This window comes from Diadema setosum, chromosome 17 (genome assembly GCF_964275005.1).
Source record: "Diadema setosum chromosome 17, eeDiaSeto1, whole genome shotgun sequence".
Lineage (NCBI taxonomy): Eukaryota > Metazoa > Echinodermata > Echinoidea > Diadematoida > Diadematidae > Diadema > Diadema setosum.
The window spans coordinates 14,029,960-14,053,272 of record NC_092701.1 but is presented as its reverse complement, the minus strand read 5'-3'; the positions used below and the strand labels follow the sequence as shown (position 1 = coordinate 14,053,272).

The 23,313-nt window shown below is 37.8% G+C and overlaps 1 protein-coding gene across 1 annotated transcript in view; it reads right to left on the bottom strand.

Moving 5' to 3' along the window:
• Positions 1-23,313, bottom strand: part of LOC140241197 (polycystin-1-like protein 2) — a 126,055-nt gene that overhangs the window by 100,660 nt on the left and 2,082 nt on the right. Inside the window, exons 2-5 of the mRNA XM_072320957.1 lie at positions 20,904-21,122; positions 10,323-10,505; positions 6,773-7,750; positions 2,694-2,849 (exon numbers count right to left, since the gene is read on the bottom strand). Coding sequence (XP_072177058.1) covers positions 2,694-2,849; positions 6,773-7,750; positions 10,323-10,505; positions 20,904-21,122 — 1,536 coding nt within the window. The remainder of the gene's footprint in view (positions 1-2,693; positions 2,850-6,772; positions 7,751-10,322; positions 10,506-20,903; positions 21,123-23,313) is intronic.

Below are 23,313 nucleotides of genomic sequence, written 5' to 3'. Positions count from 1 at the left end.
AAGAGCACATACTGTCATAGGTTACCACAGATTTTAGTCCCCAAATCAATGATTTGTTTTCCACTCAAGGTAAAATAGTCTTCAAAGCCCTATCATTTGAGTTATACCAGTAGACCGAATCACCCAGTCTAATCTAATTACTTCATGAAACCCAAATGTAAGAGAGCATCAGCTCAGATACGTTGGATTATTTCCTTGTAGGTGATGCCTTTCTGCTTACTACAAAACTGGCTTACATGTCAGAGAATACTCTTATAGATGTGATTACATACATATGAAATATCTGCCTAACCATAGTGTACTGAACTCTACCAAAGAGAGGAGAGTTATCTTTATAATAAAGAATATTTCTAATTTTTGTTTTTTGTGCAATGGCTATCTACTTAAGATATGAACATCTTAATAACCTCCACATATCGTCTTTGCGCCGGCAGAAGTGCATTGACATTAATTTCAGCCCCAAAGTGACAATTTCTTTTTCATCACTCACAGTGATCTAAACACTACTTACATGCAAAAGTAGGAGGGCATTAGCTCAGATATTTCCATATTCAGAGCAAGTAGAAGGGCATTACTCACCTTATGCTATTGTCACAAAAATTATGAAATCTATATGATTTGGTTGTTATAACCTTGTACTTTGGCAAAAAATTTGCAGGGTTTAAAAGTGAATGTTTCTTAATATGGGCAGTTTCAAAGTAATTTCATACATACTCTCTTAATAACAGAAATGAAGAAACTAGATATATCGCTACGGCGACTGATATGCCTCCGCCATAATGCATGGTTCTCCTAATAGGTCTATAGTACAATGTCTTGACAATGTGTGATGACAGTTTCACACAAATGGCAAAATATTAAAATGACAGGTTTGCCACAAATGTGCTGAATGTTTACTTTCCTAGAACTAGGTTCAATTGGATGAATGATTAAAATGTCAGAGTGCAGGTATTTGGGGAACTGATGATTTTTACTTGACTTTTGACCCTTTTATAAGTTTATGCATTGAGTAATTTTCAAGGTATTGAGAAAAAGTATAATTTCAGTATCAAATGGGAAAATAGCATTATCTAAACCTGGCCTTTGACCATTGACCTCACAGTTCCAAAGAGAATCACTGTTAGGTTGAACATGCATAAATATGTAAGTTTCATGATGACACCTTGAGTTACTTTTGAGATATGGAGGAAAAAGTGCAATTCAGCACTTTCACTTGACCTTTGACCTTTGACCTTTTGGCAAGAAACTTCCCACAGAATATATATTGGGTAATACATGCATACATCAAGTTAAAACAAAAACAAAAACCTTCAGGCATATTGCATTTTAAGGAAAGTAGTGATATTTTGAGGAGTTGACCTTGACCTTTGACCCCTGACCTTTGACCCATGACCCCAACTTCCCTAGATAATCACTGCCCATCGGTACAAGCATATATACTAAGTTCCATGAAGATACCTTGAACCATTTGTGAGATATGGAGAAAAACATGAAATTTCAATTTTTTTCCCACAAAATAACCTGTGACCTTTGACCTTTGACCCAGTGACCCTAAAATCCACACAAAGTATTATCCCCCAAGGATATACCCTCATACCAAGTTTGATGTAAAACCACCACACGGTTCTCGAGATATCGACAAAAACAAAACAGGACGGACGTACGTACGGACGGACGGACGGACGACCCGAAAACATAATGCCTCCGGCCACTTCGTTGCGGAGGCATAAAAATCTCTAGACATGATTTTCCTGTTGATATGTTTGCATTGTTGTTGTTTTGTTTGTTTGTTTGTTTGTTTGTTTTTAGTTGTGCATGTTAAAGTCCCCTTCTGTCAGTAACATGATAAAACCCGAGCCTTCATGATGTCACCTCAAGGTGGCTAATGGCAGTGGCATGATGATAGACTTTAGATATGAAGAATTGGAATCCCTCTAAAATGTGTTCATGTTGGCTTTAATAAGCAGAGTAAAATTAAACACATGAAATGGTAGCAATTCTATTACAATTAGACCCCCCCCAAAAAAAAAAAAAAAAAATCAGTGTTTCACTAAATGTTTACTAAACGATGAATTATATTAGATGTAACCATACATTAATTGATGCTTATGTCATCACTTTACAATTTGTCCATTTACCTGTACGTAACTTAACATTAATTTCAAATTTTCAGTATGAAATCCTCTAAAAAAAAAAAAAGATCTTTTTTGGCACCAAATATCAGTCTTCAAATAAACTAGCAACAATGACTTTTAAGGTGAACGGGAGGAAAAGACGATATTTCAATGTTTTTGTGTTCAAACTGATGGAAAATTGTGAGGTGAGGGGATTGCTTGTGTAGCTGCAAACAATTATTGCCACTTGATGAAAACAACCTAAACCATTATTCCATAACGCTTTCATTTAGTGCTTGATATGCACAAACATTCTACCATTTTATTTGTCCGATTCTAAATTGCTTTCTTACAATCACATCCAACTTGGTGTCAGAGTTCAACAAGTTGTTTTGAAATGAAGAAATGTCTTTTCATTTTATTGCCCCATTAAAAATTACCAGCTTTCTTATGTTAATGGAACTATAAATCAGCTACTCACCACCAGATTACTTGGAATATAGACACATACATTGTAACTTGTACTGCATGCATTAGGCACCAACAACAAGGACTGTACAAAGAATAGTCTCCCCTGACCTTTTTCCTGATCCACCAGAAGAAGTAAGTCTTCAATAGCAGGAAATGTCTCATTAGACTTTCGGCAGAACCAGTTGAAAGTAAAACCTCCAATGTCATCTGGGAAATCAGGGTCTAAAGATGATGAGCCATCCATCGTAACATTGCGGTACCACCCTAATGTTGTTGAGGGAAACAAATGTTAATGTAGCATTGCAGGGCAGTGGTGAGACTTATAGAAGTTAATCTATTGTGGTAAAACAATGATTCTCTAACTTTACAAAGTAATCTTTTATGTAAAGCATACATGCAAACTGTCTGCAGATGAACACGGTACAGTGTATTTCAATACAAATGACCTGAATGGCAAACACATTCCTTAGACGAAAATATTTTATCCTTAAGCAGGGCTCCACACGAACTTTTATTTTTGGTAGCCCAAAAGCAAACATCCTACATTTTTTGATGGCCCGATCGGGTCACCAAGATCTTCTGAAATTTTGGTGGCCCGACGTGCATTTTTGGTGGCCCCGGGCCACCGTTAGTGTCGAACTCCGCCTTAATTGACACTGTGTATTGATGCAAACAATACCCTAATTTCCACAATTATTCAGTGAAACATTGTATGTTAGTGTAACAGAGAATGCTTCCTGCATATATTTTTTCGTTATCATTGACTATCCGATTTGCATGAATCACAAGATCTAGTGTGTATCAAAGGAAGAAATGTTTGAAGCACTTTCAGTTATGACTGATTCTTCTTGTTCCATAAAACCTCATATCTATGTATGCAAAAATTGTAATTTTTGCGTCAATTACGCAAATTAGTGACATCCTTCACTTTGAACTACATGTACATATTACTTAAGGCAAGAAATGCATCAGTGTAGTAATTTTGAGTAAAGCAACAAGCCATTCAAATTATTGCTTGCTGCATGCCATATCATGTTTTTCATGAATTTCTGGTCATCGTATTAATGACAACAAGAGTTGGTGGATTCCAAACAGAAATGAAAAACTGGGTTTGTGTTTCAATTATTATTCAGATACAACTACGATATTGACAGAGATGGTGATCTTTGATAAAATTATGGGACCATCCTCAAAGGAAACTAGATATAGGGGGATGGGGGCTTGAACTGTTTAGATGCCTTTACATTCCTAAGAATGATTCTTGTCAAGTTTAGTCAAAACTCACAGGAGAGTACAATGACCTTTGTTTTGTTTTTTTTTCATTGAGCCCGTTGTCATCATAATTTAACAGAATCTCTTCTTAATGTTAATTTTCTTTAGTCATTTCAATCAAAGCATCATACACGTTCTGTACAAGTCAACATTACATTCATATGAATTCTAAAAATGCAACAAGGCTTTTTTTTTTATATCATAATCATCAAAATTTATCCAAATTCAAAAGGAGTTCAAAGGAATTAAAAGTTCCTGAGTCTCACTGAGCAATGCTTTGTATTAGCATTGTGTCCCCGCTAATAAGAGGCAAAATACTAGATTCCTTTGACACGACATTAAATGGAGGTCCGCTGTGTGGGTAAGCCTAGACGCATGCATGTAAAAGGTCCCACTTCATTCATGTATATGTATTGCAAAGAGCAGGGTGCTAACCGCGTGAAGTGGTACCCCTCTGGGGAAAGTTGTACCAAATATAGGGGTGAGTTGAGCATTGATCCAAATAACAATAGATGAAGTACAACAACATTATTTTGCTTTAAATAACTTTTGATATCTGAAGTTCAACAATACCCAACGACATGATTTCATTCTGTTCATGGTTATACATACAAGTGCATGTAATTATCACTTGGGAACAGATTGAGTCACTTTCATACTATAATAAAGGAGAATTTATCCAAATATACATGTACATGTGGATTTAGTAAATGCAGCAATATCATTAAAAACGAAAGACAAATCCATTCAAAAGTTATGAATTTTTTTAATTTGGTGTCAAGACTGCTGGATCAGAAGACTACTGCAGATCATGACATCACATATGCACCAAAATACAATGAAAATATAAAGAAAATTCTACAAAATATCATTCCACATGAAAAGTACACATTCCCTGGACTTGTTACTGACTTATATGTCAAGGGCAATATTATTCCCCCTGCTTTCTGAAATAGGTAAGTCTAGTGCTCCTTCACTATGCTAGAAAGGAAAAAAAATGTGCTGAATTTTCATTATTTTCTTTATATCCTAGTGCATATATTATGTGATGTCATAATTGGTTGTAGTTTTCTGATGTCATCCCGTGGTCTCATCACCAAAATTTCAAAAATTCATAACTTTTGAACAGGTTGTCCAATTCTCCTCAAACTTTCACTAATGTATTCTATCAATATTGCTGCATTCACTGAATAAACATCTAATTAAGGGTTACATTCCTCACTCAAAAAAAGGTGAAGATTATCAACTTGGTATGAAAAGTAAGCTCCATCCATCTGTTAGAGCTTCACGTAAATCATGTCCAAAATAGTGCTGACCATTAGCTGAAGCAAAACTTGAAATATATCGTTAATGTTGTGGCCACAGCAGTGAATACAATATTTCAAATACTTTTATTACTCAGTGTTCCTATTTCAAGAAAAACAAAATAAAAGATCCTATGGAGTAGACCATTGTCCCAATAAACATTAGAAAAGAACAAAACCACTGTTTTGTCTAAAGAGAAACAAAATCTTGTTACTACAAAATTGTGGCAATTATTACTTTGTGTCCATGTACAAAGTTACTAACATAGATTAAGTCTTGGGAAAATCACAATTTGCAAATATAGGTAAGGAGAATTACAGCTGTAGTTCAATCCAGCAACCACTTTCAAACTAGAGCACTCGTAATTGAGCACATGTACCCCCCGAACCCGTCCCATACCCCATCTGGATTACTTTTCAGGCCAGAATATTGTATAATATGGCAACTGTCGCAGGATACTTAGTACAATAAAATTTGACGAGAAATGAGGCTAGTATATTTAGCACATACAAGGAATATGACATGTCATCCTATAAAAGTTCGAACAATGAGAGCGCTGGCAATGAAAACTTTTGTTACCTAAAATAACTCCCCATAAAACTCCATAGCATTATATATATATATATATATATATATATATATATATATATATATAATATATATACAAGAAATGTGACATGGCCTCCAAGTCGGAACACTGAGGGCGCTGTCACCACAAACTGCTGTGTCCTTCATGAAGAATGACCACCCATACACCTCTTTTATAGCAAGTCTGAGTAAAATCCAGTAACAATCAAGTTATTGCTTAAATGAGCATGCATTTTTGCAAATTTTGACATGATCAGGGTGACCTTTGACCCTGTAAAAGGTAGAACAGTGAAGGCAGCATTATCAATAGGTGTAGGTGTATAGATTTGACTATGATACATTTACATACCAAATTTGAAAAAAAAAATCGGTCGAGAAACAAGGCCAGCATCGCACACACAACCAGACCATGTTAAATTTGCCTTTTCATGTACAAAGACGGAACAAGCAAGGGCGCCACCACCAAAAACAATAGGCTTCTTCGTCTTACCATAATACACCTTCATGCCAAATTTGAAGATGATCAAAGAAGAACTGCAGCCAGTAGAGCGCTCACAAGAAAATCTCTGCGGCGGACGCAGCGCAACAAGGCTAAATCCATAGTATCCTCGGAACTCTGTTCGGGGGATACAATTATGTGTTTGTGTCTATAGTCGGACGGTGGACTCTAACTATGACAGACTCCTCAGACCTCAGACAGTGAAATAAGAGGAAAAATCTTGATGTTGGGACCAAGAAAATTATTGTTTTATCAAGGTTTGTTTAATGAAAAATAAATCTGAAGCTTTGCAGTTAAGCTTCCCTATCCTATGTTGATACCTATTGTGGAAGCCTCTCAGCATAGAGATGTAAAACTCAAAAACAAGAGCATCTTCAATGTACATGTGGTTCCCATCAGTTATCATAAATTAAAGGGAATTGAATTGATTTTTTTTTTTTTTTTTTTGGGGGGGGGGGACATTTCTGCCAATATTGGTTTGTGTGATAAATATCATGAGATGAAAATGAACAAATACACTTACCAAAAGCTACTGAGCTCCCTCCTCTGATATGTGCAAAGAGTGGAGATGCAGTGACACTGACATAGGTTTGATCATCCTTGTTCACACCAACAAAGCCATCATGAAGCAAAATGGAGACCTGAACCCTAATTACATATTCCCCATATTCCAAAATGTAAGGTGGTACATAGAGTGTTGTCAGGTTAGTGCTGACAGAGGATGGCAGCTGATGAAGATTGTCTTGGCTGGGAATGGTGAAAATTTCATTCAGCTTGTACACTGCCCACTGGTATTGCTTTTTGACTGCTGTTGGACAGTTTACATCAAGACTAACAGAAAACTGAAGCCTGTGATTGCGATGGTAATGTTTCGCTGAGGAAAAGCTGCTCTCTCCATCGAGAATGCGTATAGAAGCTATCTCACAAGTCAAGACCTGCACAAAGACATCAGAGGTGACTTGTCTGCTAGACACAGCATTTGAAGCAGTGGCCACTGCAGAGAAGAGTCCACTTGAAGCATAAATGTAATTCATTGTTGTGGAGTAAAGTTCAGCTGGGTTGAAGGGAATGTCAATATCAGACGGGAGCTGTGAGGCGATGTGTTCCTGCTTTGTTGGTGTGGGAAATGTCAAAGTGTTTCCATCTCCAACATTAATTTCATACAGCGAGTTTGTTCCAAGCTGGTATGTGAAAAGGAAAAATGTTATTGGGCTGTATGGTGTGATGGGGCCATTATTGAGAAGATAGACCCCAGTGATACCCTTCAGCACAGTTACATTTACAAATCCACTGTCAGATGTAAATGCATTGTAGGAGTCAACTTCAACAATGTATGACCCTTCTGATGCAAATGTGTATTCAAAAACAGGATGTGTAGTTGTCTCAATGAGTGCTCCATCTACCTTCCATTCATAAAACTGCACTGTACCCTTTGCAACATGCGCCTTGAAAATGTTGGAAAATTCCAGTGGCAAATAAGACGTTGGATTGCGAGTGTCGCCTGCAGGTGGTAAAGAAAATGAACATATTTGATATCTCAGTAAATCCAGACAGCATTCCTATCCTAAGACAAAGTTTCTTAGCAATATATTGCAACACATTGTCTGACAATGACAAAATATGAAGTCTGCACATCTACAGCCACACAAATGACAACAAAAAAGAAAACTGGGGGATTTTCATTTCAAAATATCATTACTGTGGCAACATTTTGCTCAACAATGAAAAGAGATGAAGTATGCACGTTTATGTACTATAGCAATCACATGTGCCACATTTCAATTCAAATGTCTAAAAATAAGGGAATGACCAAAAATCCATAATATTTTTGCATAACTATGATTAAGAAATGCTGTTATCACGGCAAGAAATCAACAAAGACGAAAGATAAAGATTACACATACATGTGTATGTACTATTTTGATTACATGAGCCAAATTTCAAGCCAAAATGTTTGAACACTGAGGGAGTTAGCTCAATCCAGAATATTTTTGTGTACTACATATATAATAAAAAATGTTGTCACCATGGCAACACATTGTTCAGCATTGAAATGCATGTCTGACATTTACTGGTATATTGGTCAAATGTGCCAAACCTCAAGTGCTGAAAAACGAGAGAGTTAGCTAAATCCACTGCTAATTTGCATGATTTCTATGGAAAAAAAATGCTGTTACCATGGCAACTAAATCTGATGTTAAAATATGAAGTCTGAACATCCACATGCTACAGTGATTACATGTGGCAAATTTCAAATAAAAGATGGGGAGTAAGCAAAATCTACACTATTTTCATATGATTTCCATTTAAAAATGCTGTTACCATGGCAACACATTGTTCTACAATGAAAAAGATAAAGTTTACACATTTGCACATTTACTATAGTGGTCACATGTGCAAAATTTTAGAAAAATGTTCAAAAAATGAGGGAATGAGCCAAATTCACAATATTTTTGTATGATTTTCCTCAAAGGGATTGTACAGTTCTGGTTGAGGTGAGGATTTAGCTTTTAATGTTTTGCAAGATAGTCAGAAACCACCCTATGAGATGTTAAAGAGTATGCAATTCTATGGGGAATCAAAAGTTTATTCGATGAAAATTGATTTTGAAATGGCTGAGATATCCAAATACAAGGTGAAACAAAGAGATCTTAATAAAAGCCGTGGCCTGACGCCTTTCATTATCATCACTTTTTTTGATATCTCAGCCATTTGAAAACCAATTTTTATCAAATAAATGTTGAATCCTTCTTAAAATTACATGCTCTTTCATATTTCATAAGAGGTTTCTCATTATCTCACTTAGGAATGTTATAAACATGAATCCTCGCCTCAACCAGTACTGTACAGTCCCTTTAAAAATTGCAGTTACCATGGTAACACATTGCTCCACAATGACAAAAGACAAAGTCGGCACATCTACTAAACTGTAGTAGTCACAACATGTGCCAAATTTTGTGTCATATTCCCTAAAACAGAGGGAATTAGGTCAACCTACATATTTTTGTATGATCTGCATTTTTAAAAACTGCTGTTGTCATGGCAACTGATTTCTAAACACTCATTAAAGAAAAAGGTTTCTTGCACATATTGAATGGCTCCTTGATGGCATATGTACCATATTTCAGTTGAATAGCTTTAAAACAAAGAGTAAAACCCACAACATTTTGTGTGATTTTTATGAAAATTTACTACTGCCACAACAATGCATTAAAAGGATACTGACAAAAAAGGTGTTTTGCACATCTACATGTACATCTGAGAGCAGTCACACATACCAAATTTACGGTCAATTGCTCAAAAACGAAGGGAGCTAGATCATTCCACATATTTTTTGTAGGACTTGTACAAAAACTGTTATTGCAATGGCAACAGATCTCTTAACACTCACGAAAAAGGTGTCATGCACGACTTACTACGATAGTATTACATTGGTGGCAGGTGCCAAATTTCAACTGAAGCGCTTTAAAACTGAGAGAATAGTTCGATCCTAACAGAAAAGGTGTCATAAATATTTACCTATGATAGCAGTCACCCTGCCAGACTTTGGGTCAATTGCTCAAAAAATGAGAGAGTAGTTGAAGCTACAACATTTTGCATAATCTTTACAAAAATTTGCTGTTAACATGGTAATGCATTACTCCATACAGATGAAAAAGGTGTCATGCACAGCTACCTTTGATGGCAATCACACCTGCTAAATTTTAGGCCAACTGCTCAAAACATGAGAAAGCAGTTCAAGCCACAGGTTTTGCAACTGTCAGACCACCTGACTGACCGCCAAGCCCACCGACCTCAGAGTGATTCCAATACACCTCCATACACACTATGTGTCACACTATGTGTGGGTGGGGTAGAAGGAAAGCTAAGTTACTTTTCTACATGTCAAGAATGAAATATTGGGCAGGTAGATGAACAGACAATGTACAAACAGTATCTTCCATGACCTGGTATGTTAAACACATTCTAAGAGTACTGCAGTTTTTGAAACATGTTCATTTGTGTCAATGTATTGTGGATATACCTGGAAGAAAAATAAGGAATAGTAACAGGTAGTACATGCACTTGATTACCTGAAAAGCTCTGTACTGTGACATTATACACATCCTCCAGTACAGCAAAGGGAATTTCATGGTATGCATAGCTGACATAGTTGTGAAGATAAATGTTTATTACATATAGTCCTGGATGGCTGTATGTGTGATTCAGAAAGACATCCCTCGACACCGGGTCTGGATAGATGGGAAGGTCATAATCTAGGGGAGAAAAGAAAAGCAAAATATCACATAGGAATAATTTCTAAAGCTCAGCAAGACAATAATGACAGTATGCACAGCTTGTATTCAGAATACTGTCAAAGTTAATATTTTCGTGTGAGTATTTGTTTGCGCTCGGCTGGGTAAGATGAATTTCCTGTTTTTAATTCCGCGAAATCAGGACATTGATTACATGAGCATGTGGAATGCAAAAAATATTTGCGTGCTATTTTTGGACTAGCTTCCACTGGTTGCATGAAATGTGCTTAATTTCTACACTGCATAAATTTTCACTCTTACAGTATAATTAGCTGGATATATTTCCTTTCTGAAAAAAAAAATGTGGAGACTGAATACCTTTTGGATCAATGTTTACACTATCTTTGGCAATGATATTAGTGAATAATTTCATCTTTATTGAGAACATTATGAAGATTCAGTTTCAGAAGGTTGGTTCACCTCTGCATTCGCAAACACACAACACTTGAATAAAAAGCGTATTTGTATATATTCCTGTCTCTTCATACATATAGTAGTATTGCTCAAACTATGAGTACAGATTGACCTCTTTCCTGTACTTTGTTCATCAAAAAATTCTTTGTCCTTTGTATTATTACAGTCAGACCACAGCAAGTACGATAATGGGCAGTACGCTTCACATTTATCATACTTCTCTTTTCACAAATCTTGCCAATGTACATTGTACGAGCATTATTTTTGAGGAAGGGAAGTTTGTTGAACTCAGGTCGAATATGCCAGCCAATCAATCCACGACTGCGGGTATTGAAGACATTTTGCACTCTCAGACTTCTTTCCATTAACCTGACCCATGCAAGACATCAAATAACCAAAAGTTGGTATATTTCAGCAAAATATATATACGTGTACTTGAGATTCATTTAAGCACATAAAAATGCAGACGTGGCAAAAATTATAGTATTTTGCAGCCCTGAACGCAGGACTCTATTTTATTTTGTCACCACAGATTGTGTCATTATTACACCAATTTTCATTTATGAATTAGAACTGATTTTGTTATATTGTATTTATGAGAAAAAAAAAATTCTTCCACTTTCAAATGATATGCATTTTGCTTGGTTTTTACCTGGCATATTGCGATAATGAGCTGTGAAATGGCAAGGTGTTGTAGCTCATCACATATTCATGCCACTACTCAGCATGCATATGTTTAGAACGATAAATGAGTGTTTTTCGCCGTGCTGCAGTCTGACTGATTGGTACATTTCTTGTGTCTTATGCACTAGATTTCCACTGGGGGGGGGGGGGGGGGCAATCAAAGGGATGGGGGCATCTGCCCCTAAAGATTTCCAACAGGCAATTACTTCACCTTTTCTGAGTCAAACATAGTGTACTTTGGATATATGTGCCTCTAATGTACATGTATAGAACAACTTTGTTTATTCAAATGATTTTTGCATCCAGTTGTTTTACTGTATAAGCTGTTATTTTTGCGAGGATTTAATTTTCACGAATTTCGCAAATCACAGTTGGATCGCGAATTTAACAACACATGAAAATGCCTCTATGCGCCTTGTTAATAGTGCATTAACGTAAGCGTATACGTCAGTTCGCAAAAACATCTGGCGAAAATGTCTATGGCCTCGTCATTCGCGTAAACATCTGTACGCGAAAATAACAGCATATACATGTACAGTAATTGCAACTGATTGACATCTGAGTATATGTATGCCCGTGATCTTCGTTGTGGCTTTTATACTAAAACATAATGAATACTAGAGAAGCACTCTGAGAGCACAGACCTCCGCCAAGCATGCAGCTCATTCCACCACTGATCTTGTTCTTCCATAGAGATATCAGTGATTTCCACACATACATATATGTACTTACACTTTAGCATTGTGTGCTGAAAGTCGCCCGATTTCCCACTATAGAAGCCTTTGTTATGTCATAAACCCTCAGCTGCACGGCGCGCCTCGCCCTAGCAGAAACTAGAGCACGCACTTTAGTGCGCGCATGCAAACCTCAAATATGTGCAGCCTGAAATCCCAAGTTCATTGACCCTACCTGTCAAAATATCAAAAATCCTTTATAAATTCCCCCAAAATTCTCAGATCACTACCAAAATTCAATCATCTGTTACTTTTATCATTCTAAACCTTTCCTGCAAGTTTTATTTAAATCCGTTTACTACTTTTTGAGTTATTTTGCACACGGACAAACTAACTAACTAACAAACAAACAAACAAACAAACGAAAACATAACCTCCTCCCTTGGCGGAGGTAATAACTGGTGAGTATTTAGGTAAATGAAGGGTAATTTGTCAGTCAGTTGCAATGCTGTTTCTTTATATATCTCTTTCAATCTCACAGTTAACAAATTTCTATCATTTTGCCAATGACAATGCATAAGGCACGTATTCGTTGAGAACACAAAGTCGTAAATCCGTGAACAAGACAGCACATTCTTTGGCTGAATAAGAAAATAGGTCCTGTACTTGTAATGGTTTCCTTCCCACATTTTAAAAACTGCTTGATTGACTTTTAAAGCATGTTGATTTTTTTTTTCATATATTTCTTTTCTTTGACCCCAACTGAAGAAGCAAAGAGAGAAGTTACAGAATTGGCAAAGCCTGTTCTAACAAAGGAGCACCTTATAATGCCTCAATGTACATGAAGGGCTTTTGGCCATAAGGGTTTGTGAAAACAGGGCCATCCTCATTTTCTTGCCCTACTAAAGTGAGTATTGATGTGCCCCTCAAACATCGAACAGTGTCTTGGCTATTATGTGACACCCATTTTAACCTCTTTCCTTGCAGCCGTTTCATATTAATACAGAGCGCACTTTCCTACTCTCACAATATCTACCATGTACCATTACTATCAACACATACAGCCCAAACAGTATTGGAATGGCCATTTTACCTTCGTCAAATCTTCGATTTTCTATTACTGTTCGTCTTTGGAAAGACTGTACCTTCAAATAAATATGGTTCTTTGATCGTGTGGTATAATCTTGCAAAGCAGACAAAAAAGTATTCGGCAAATAGACCAGTGGTCAATATGTGACATTGATGCCAATGCACATGACAAGGATCGATGCACATGCCAGAAATGCCTACAGGGAATCGTGTCACAAAGTTTGCATTTGTAATCTCATCTACAATTGTAGGAATAAGCTAATGATTCCAGTGAGCACTACATTTAGAGATGATTCTTAACATGTTGAGGACAATTAAAGTCCTGAGTTAATATACTCGGGCAATTGTCTATGGGAAATGCGTGTTGTAGCAAAATCAGCCCATCCTCAATTGGTTGTTAAGAAATATTCTTCAAAGAATGAAAGACTGAAAATGACTAGCGCAAGTATGTCAGAGCTACGCCAGTGGTGTCTGCACCTTTCTCAGGTATCAACATTACATTTTGATATGAAAACATGAGAGAAGTATCTGACAAATCCTGTTACAGATAATCCTACTTGGCAGTAATGCAACATTGATCTCAAGTAAACACTTACGATCTACAGTGGGAAGATGTTTGCTGTCAAGGGAACATACCTTTTTATCATACATCCAAGGAGATGAACCACACCTATACTAGACAAATCTCTAGAACACATTTGAGATTTTGTCAAAATAAAGCAACGGGAGATTAAAATTCTTCAGGAAAAACTAGCTATTAACTCTTCTGTTAAGCACTCAGTTTGTTGGTAGTTAGGTTGGTTTTTTTTTTTCAGTTTGATGATGTCAACAAGAAGAAACATCTTATTCATTATTTCTGTTCTCTTGATGCCATGTACCATACACGCAACAATATTGGTTGTTTACTTTACAGAGCATGAAACCCATTTTTATAGTATGCCCTGCACCCTTTCCACATGATAACTTGTTCTGCTGCCTGTGGTTGCACATCTGGCTCTTGTTTTCATTTGACTTTGGCTTTCATGAAGTACATATAATATGCATACAATGTACAAGTCCATTACACAGCTTTCCAACTTTAGACTGTTCATCAATTAAAAGGCATGTTGTCAAATTCTGTATATGCCAAATATTTTGCAAGGTTTTATTTTTGCAAATTTCAAGAGCCAGGTGCTATATGAAGTACATATAATATGCATACAATGTACAAGTACATTGTTAGGATTAGCTTTATTAATAAGGTTCTTTGTTGTTATCTCTCTCTGCAGGTCTGGTGGGGCTTAATGTATGCCAGTAGTTAGAGTCAGACAAGATAAGGAACTACCTATGCAAGTACTAGAACAAGATAAGGAACTACCTATGCAAGTACTAGAAAGTCCCAAATAGCCATCTACTTTTCATGGTAGCAGAGCGAGGTTACTAGAACAGGTAGACAGAATCAACAGTAGACATGGCTGAAAAGGTAAAGGACAATTTTGTGGCCTCACCAGTATGGAAGGTGGATACCACTTCGTATGAAGATTGGAAGTTTGATGTATCACTGTGGACTCAATTCACCAAGACAGAAAAACGTAGACGGGGCTTCCTGTTGTACAGTGTTCTTCCTACAGACAAGGGAGTCAACGAGAAAGTGAGGCTGGCAATGCAGAATGGAGAGATCTCCATAAATGATGATGATGCAGTCAGTCAGATCTTTGGTGTACTAGACAAATGGTACAAAAAGGATGACCTCAGTGTGGTCTGTGAAGCGTGGTCTTCATACAAGACTCTACAGAAAAAGGACACTGAAAGCATGGATCAGTTCTTGAATGAATATGAGAAAAGAGTGAAAGAGCTCAAAAAGGAAGGAATCACTCTGCCAGAGGTTGTTCTGGCTATGCAGTTGATTGACAGTGCTGGTTTGGAGAAAAAGGAGAAGCAGATAGTTCTTACTGCAGTGGACTACTCAAAGAAGGAGGAGATGTATGATCAGATGAAAAATGCCTTACGAAAGTTCTTTGGGGAACAAACGATGCAGAAACAAAGAGGCACAACATACAAGGAAGAAGCTGTATTCAACACTGAGTCAGAAGAAGCCTACTACACTCGAGGAAGAGGTACAGGCCGTAGAGGTAGTTATTGTGGTAGACGAGGAGGTCGCTGGCCTAGATGGGGAAATCAGCCTGGTAGAGGACGTGGACATGACTACGGACAGGAGAGAAACAAATCACAAAATGAAAAAGGATCCAACACACTGAAAGGAAGTTCAGTGAGGAAAAATCCATGTGATGCAGATGGAAACTTCTTGAAATGTCATGTGTGTGAATCTATCATGCACTTCAAACAGGACTGTCCTCACAACAGTACAGGCAAATCAGAAAATGTCATGAAAACTGAAAATGAAGAAGCATACAAAGTCCAAGACAGCTATTCTCATGAAGACAAGCAGGTGCTTATGACAGAAGCAGCTCATGCAGCCGTGTTGGATAGTGCTTGCACAAAAACTGTCACAGGACGTGCATGGAAAGAGTCATACCTGGCTTCACTGTCCTCAGACGAGAAGATGCATGTGAAAATTCGAGCCAGCGATACTAAGTTCAAGTTTGGAGGAGAAAGTACAGTCAGATCAGAAGAACGGATGGAGTTTCCATGCACCATTGCTGGTCAGAAGACAACAATTGTGACTGATGTGATAGAAAGTGACATTCCACTGCTGCTCAGTAAGCTGGATATGAAACGGTTGGGATTCACTCTGAACATGGCTGATGACACCCTAGAAGTCAATGGAAAGAAGCTAGACCTTGATACCACTTCATCTGGCCACTACTACTTACCACTGAGAGATTGTGAGATGCAGATTGAAAGGGTGAATATGGTTCTAGAAAAGACAACCCAGGAAGAAAAGAAAAAGATGATCACCAAACTTCACCGCCAGTTTGCTCACCCCACGGCAAAAAGCTTGAAAGCTATCATGAAGGATGCTCTAGATGATGACTATGCCACCCTCATTGAGGAGGTCAGCAACAAATGTGAGGTGTGTAAGAGGTACAAGAAAACACCACCTCGCCCTGCAGTGAGCCTGCCTCAGGCTAGACAGTTCAATGATGTGGTGGCCATGGATCTGAAGCAGTTTGGCAAAGTGTACTTCTTGCATTTCATTGACCTGTTCACTAGATTCAGTAAGAGCAAAATGATCAGAAGAAAAACACCCAAGGTGATTGCAATCACCTTGGGTGTTTTTCTAGTAGAGAGCATCGCAACTGAGTGGATTGCAGCCGGATTTGGGCCACCCAAGAAATTCCTGGTTGACAATGGGGGAGAGTTCAACAATGCCGAATACAGAGAGTTGGCAGAACAATTCAACATTGAAGTTTGCACCACAGCAGCATACTCGCCATGGTCAAATGGTATTTGTGAGAGAAACCACTATGTTGTGGATGTGTGTGTGCAGAAGATGATGGAAGATGACCCTCAGATGAACCTGGAAGTGGCCCTTGCATGGGCTGTCAATGCCAAGAACTGCATGCAAAATCAGAGTGGATTTAGCCCAATCCAGCTAGTTTTGGGGACAAATCCAAACCTTCCTTCAGTCTTGAACAGTTGCCCACCAGCACTAGAAGATGTTGAAGTCAGTGAAGCTGTGGCAAAACATCTGAATGCCCTCCATGCTGCCAGAAGAGCGTACGCAAGGTCTGAAGCTTCCGAGCGGATTCGCAGAGCCCTACGTCACAACATCAGAGTTCCAGAAGTCCCGTTTCAACCTGGTGAACGTGTGTACTACAAACGCGATGACAGTAACAGGTGGCAAGGTCCGGGAAAAGTGATAGGACAGGATGGCAAGATTGTCTTCATCAGACATGGCAGTCAACTAGTCAGAGTGGCATCCTGTAAATTGATCAAAAGCAATCACGACACTGCCTCTTCAGATGACATGATAGACAACAGAAGCAAAGATGACACTCAAATCAAACAAACTGGAAGTGGCAAACTGACTGTCCTGGCAGAAATGGATGATAGCGAATCTGTGGAAGAAAATCACAACAAAGATGATGTCAATGTGTCTGAGCCAAATGAAGGAAGCGACAATGATAGCGTCCAACAACAAGATGGAATTGAAGAACAGGTTGATCGAATGAGAAATGAGGAGAATGCACAAGTGCTGATACCCAAAGTGAACGCAAACATAAAGTATCGGCATCCAGGCACAACAGAATGGACAGAGGCAAAAATCCTGAGTAGAGGAGGTAAAGCTACTGGAAGAAACAAGAATTATGTCAATGTAGAGACCAGTACAGATAAGCACAGATATGGCATTCACCTTGATCAAGTTGAATTTGAAACGATGCCTGATGGAGAAGGAGAGCAACCAACAGACACTGATCAAAGAGGACAAGCTGAAGGGGTCAATGTCGTCTTCATACCTCCTAATCATCACAATGAACCTGAAGTCATAGAGGCCAAACAGAAGGAACTTCAAAATTGGAATGATTTTGAAGTGTACCATGAAGTTGAGGATCTTGGTCAGCAGACGTTGTCCACAAGATGGGTGATTTCTGAGAAAACAATGCCAGATGGAAAGAAAGGAGTAAAGGCTAGGTTGGTAGAGGATTTGAGGAACAAGACAAAGTCCCTTCTGACTCACCAACTGCTTCAAAATCTGCACTCAGACTAGCCATGGCAATAGCGGCAAGCGAAGGATGGAAGTGTGACAGCATAGACATCAAGACGGCCTTTCTACAAGGCAGAAAAATAGACAGAGATATCTATGTCACACCCCCCACAGAAGTAAGTCAAGAAGGAGTCCTGTGGAAACTCAACAAGACAGCATATGGCTTGGAAGATGCATCTCGCAACTGGTATCTCAGTGTCAGAGAAGAATTAGTGAAGCTTGAATGCAAACAGTCAGAGCTGGATAAAGCTCTTTTCAGATGGTACAGTTCTGGGAAGATGGAAGGCATTTTCTTGATGCATGTAGATGACTTCCTTTGTGCTGGAACTGATGACTTCAATAGGAGAGTCATTGATCCCCTTGTTCAGAAATACAAGGTTGGAAAGCGACAGATTGACAATTTCCAGTATGTTGGGCTGGAGATCTCTCAAGACGACAATGGCATCAGAGTACAGCAAAAAGCATACGAGGCAGAAATGGAAGAGATACCCATCACGTTCAAGAGAAAAACTGAAAAAACCTCCACTCTGAACAAAAGTGAGATGCACAATTTGAGGACGACTGCAGGTCAGCTCAACTGGATGGCAACACAAACTAGACCAGACTTGAGCTTTGATGCTCTGGAACTAAATATGACTAGAAACCACCCGACTGTCGACCAGCTGCTGAGAGCAAATAAAGCTGTGCGACATGCCAAATGTCAGGGAGAAGGGATACTTTTCCCACCACTAGGTCCTTTTGAAGGATGGAAACTTGCTGTGTACTGTGATGCATCCTGGGGCAACCTTTGTGACGGAGTGTCAAGTGCTCAGGGTCATGTGATCTTCCTCCATGGACAAGATGAGAAAAGTTGTCCTGTGAGTTGGACGTCAAACAAAATAAAGAGGAAAGTGTCAAGCACTCTAGCAGCAGAAGCATTGTCCATGCAGCATGCCCTTGATGATGCAGTCTACCTTGGAAGTCTGATAACCGAGATCTACAATGACAGCTATGCAGAGAACATGGTTCCCATCACTGTATATACGGACAATAAGTCTCTGCATCAAAACATACACTCCACGAAGCAAGTGTATGAGAAGCGTCTGAGAATCAACGTGGCTGAAATCCAGAGGATGTTGTCGTCTGGAGAAATCCGTGCCATCGAGTGGTTGCCGAGCAAGCTGCAGCTGGCGGACTGTCTGACCAAAAGGGGTGCCAATAACAGACTGCTTCTGGAGAGTTTCAAGAGTGGTGGACTGCCAATGGACCATTTTGACATTTGAGATTCCCAAGGAATTATAGGAAAAGGACCTAAAATGTCTTGTACGTGGTTTTGAATATATGACATTAACAAGACTACGTTTTGTAAAAGAAAACTGCCAGATGTCAAGGACTGAGAACATTGGACAGTATTTAAAAGGACTCTATCTGGATTGTGATGGACATGTGTCTTCAGGGTTACCTGAATAAATGACTGAGAACATTGGACAGTATTTGAAAGGACTCTACCTGGATTGTGATGCATGGACATGTGTTTTCAGGGTCACCTGAATAGACCTTTTCGTGTTATACTCTTTATTGTAATGTTGTAGTTTTTGATGTGAGTGTTCTTCTATTCATGTACTTGTATGTTGTACCTCCCCAGACCTCGGTTTTAATCAAAAGAAGAAACAAGGGGGAGTGTGTTAGGATTAGCTTTATTAATAAGGTTCTTTGTTGTTATCTCTCTCTGCAGGTCTGGTGGGGCTTAATGTATGCCAGTAGTTAGAGTCAGACAAGATAAGGAACTACCTATGCAAGTACTAGAACAAGATAAGGAACTACCTATGCAAGTACTAGAAAGTCCCAAATAGCCATCTACTTCTCATACATTACACAGCTTTCCAACTTTAGACTGTTCATCAATTAAAAGGCATGTTGTCAAATTCTGTATATGCCAAATATTTTGCAAGGTTTTATTTTTGCAAATTTCAAGAGCCAGGTGCTATTCGCAAAAGACACAAGAAAAAATTGACTCTGCTAAGGATCTTTTACATGGGTGGTAGTCCCTCTCTCCTGTCCAAAACATATCATGACAGAGAAATGCACTCAGTAAAAAAAAAAAAAAAAAAAAAAAAAAAAAAAAATTAAAAAAGTTATTTAAAAATGTGAAGTTTTTTTAAACACATATTTTACATGACCATTGCAATATACTGCCCCCCCCCCCAAAAAAAAAACACCTTTGTTCCACTACCTTTGGCTTTGCAGGGGTGGGACACTTTTCGATTTGTGTGCCTGGCCAAAGATAGAAGTGAGCAGTACTACTGTCAATGGGAACAAGGTATTTTAAGTATTTCACTCTTGGTTGTGGGAGAGGTGCACACTTCATATAGGGCCATCGTAATTTCATTCATTGAAACTAACTTGGATTAATGTAGCTCACCTGAACCTGATACCCTATTCCCTTATCACATTTGCCCAATATCTAATCAGTTAACTGCCATGTTACACAACGTCAGTGTATGAAACTTTTGGTCTTTGCAATCTGCATTAATTTTATACTTTATACTTTATTTATACAGATACTTTTAATTTATCAAATCTGATACATTTCTGATTTGTAGCATGTACTTTTTATGGCTCTTGCAAACCAGAGTAAACCAAACCAAAGTAACATGATTATTTGCAAACTGCAATTATCCACAAAAACTTGTTCATTCCCAATATGCTACATGCTAAAACTGAAAGGATTGTTGTACCTTTCAATAATCATTCACACAAAGGTTTATATATCAATCAGGAGACACGAAGGATAGGCAGATTAATACAAGGACAACATAAAACTAAATGCCTCCTGCACCCCTCATGTAGAGCCACAAAATAATGTCATACCTATTTGGTCATCTCCATAGTCAATGTCAAGGAAGACATCTGTTGGAACATTAGCACTGGTAAAATTTATATGTAATTCAAGTTGAGTCTCGAAAGGGAAGTGAAGCGGGGAGAAAGCAAAGACATCAACAGATGTGATTGGGTATTCAACAATGACTGTTGTTGAAGCTGAAACATCATTCAGTTCATGGTATACTGTTCCAGTGACGGTGAAGTTTCCTGAAAACAAAACAAAACAAAACAAAAACAGCCTTGTAAATGCCAATGTGCAAAAAGTATAATACAAGTACAATTGGTTTTAGCATCAACACCAACTATACATCTTTGACGAGAACAACAGTCTGCCATTTGTCTTTCAATTCTTATTTTACCAGTACAGAGCAGAGACACTTCATATGCCATCTCTCTATGATAATGTAAACGAGAATGTGACATGACTGTTAGGATTACAGACTACCTTTATATCTCATGTGTTACATGAAAAAACATATAAACAGGCAAAAGAAATAATCTAGTCACTTGCAAACAGCAGTTTAAAAATATGCTCTTTTCAAAAGTTTCCATGGCAGTCCTCAGTTGTTCTTTTTTTTTTTTAAATGCTACTCATACATTCATTAGTATGGCACAGTAATAGGAAAAGGTGCAAATTATCAGTTAGCTCACTGACATCTCAATGGCTTGTTCCTTCTGGGTGATGTTCATTATTTCAAATGTTAAGTAATCCTGAAAATGAAATAAGGTTCTATATTCCAAAGGTTCTTTATTCTGAAACACACAAATTCCCTATATCTAGAGGTTTGTTAATCCAAATATTTGTGGCGTTCCAAAGGTTCATTATTGCAAAGGTTCATCAGTTTGAAAATGAAATGAAGTTCATTATTCTGAAGGTTCGTTAAAAAAAGGATTATCATTTCAAAGGTTTTTTTAAATCAAAAATCAAATAAAGGTTTTTGTTCCAAAGTTCTGTTATTCCAAAGATTCAGCGATCCACAAGGAAAATGAGGTTCGGTATTCCAAAGGTTTGTTCATGGGCAAGTCCAAGATAAGGTCCCCTCAGAAGGTAAAATTTCAACTTTGCTCAATATTGATATGTTTTGTATCATTTTAAAGCTTATGAGTTGAAGTTTTGAATTTCATGGAGGAAAAAATGATATCATGAAAATTTATGCAAATTTCATCGGCTTCATTTGCATACATGTGAAATGCAGCATCATGTATGGGACATGCATAGAAATTCATATTTATTCAGAGGAAAGTAAAAAATATTTGATTATTATGTGGACATAAGAAGTTCATCAAATAGTTTGACTTGGTATGAAAAGTTTAGGAATTATGCAATAAAGTATGCAAATTAGGTTGTGTCCTATCATGGGATGTCTCTTACGTAACAAATTGAGGACATTTTTTAAGGTTTTTTTCTAAAATTGCGAAGGTTAATACAGTACTATTCTGGAGAGTTCTAATTTATTGTTTAACGAAGTAAGAAACCAAAGAAAAAATACAAACAGAAATATTTCTTATTAGGCAATGAAATAATGTTACGCAATGGACAATTATGCATTACGTACGAGACATCCCCATATATATTGCATGTGAATGTATGTAGCTAAGTAGGAAGGTCTCCCAGTGCAAGAATGGTCAATGATCCTGCAGAAGACATCCCAACTTTGCAGCTACTTTTGAGTTGAGATACTTGAAATAATACATGCACTTGTACTTGACTAGTCAATTCTTAAAGGGGGGGGGGGGGGAGAGATGGTAAAATGCATTGTGACACAATGTCAATTACCATTAAAGGGATGGGATAGTTTTTGTAGGAGTTGGGATTCAGATTTTTTACTTTTTACGAGATGATTAGGAACCACTAACGTTAAAGAGAATACAATTCTACGAGGAATTCAAAGTTTATTTGAGGAAGATCCATTTTGAAATGGCTGAGATATAAAAAAACAAAGTAAAAAAAAAAGTGGTCCCAATAAAAGATGGTTACAGCTCGTTATTCCGAAGGTTCGTTATTCCTAAGATTCGTTGTTCCGAAGGTTCATTGTTCCGAATTTCATTTTCGGATTAACCAATCTTCGGAATAACGAACCTTCGGAATAACGCCACAAATTTTCAGATTAACGAACCCTTTTTCATTTTCGGATTAACGAACCTCTAGGTATAGGGAATTGCGTGTTTCAGATTAACGACCCTTCGGAATAGTGAACCTTCGGAATAACGAACAGCACCCATAAAAGACAGGACCCACCTTTTATTAGGACACCATGTTTCTGTATATCTCAACCATTTCAAAACCAATTTTTCTCAAGTAAAGTTTGAATTCCGCATAGAGTTGCATGCTGTTAAATCTTTTATGAAGAAGTTTCTCAATTCATCTTGTAAAAAGTTAAAACCAGAATACCCATCT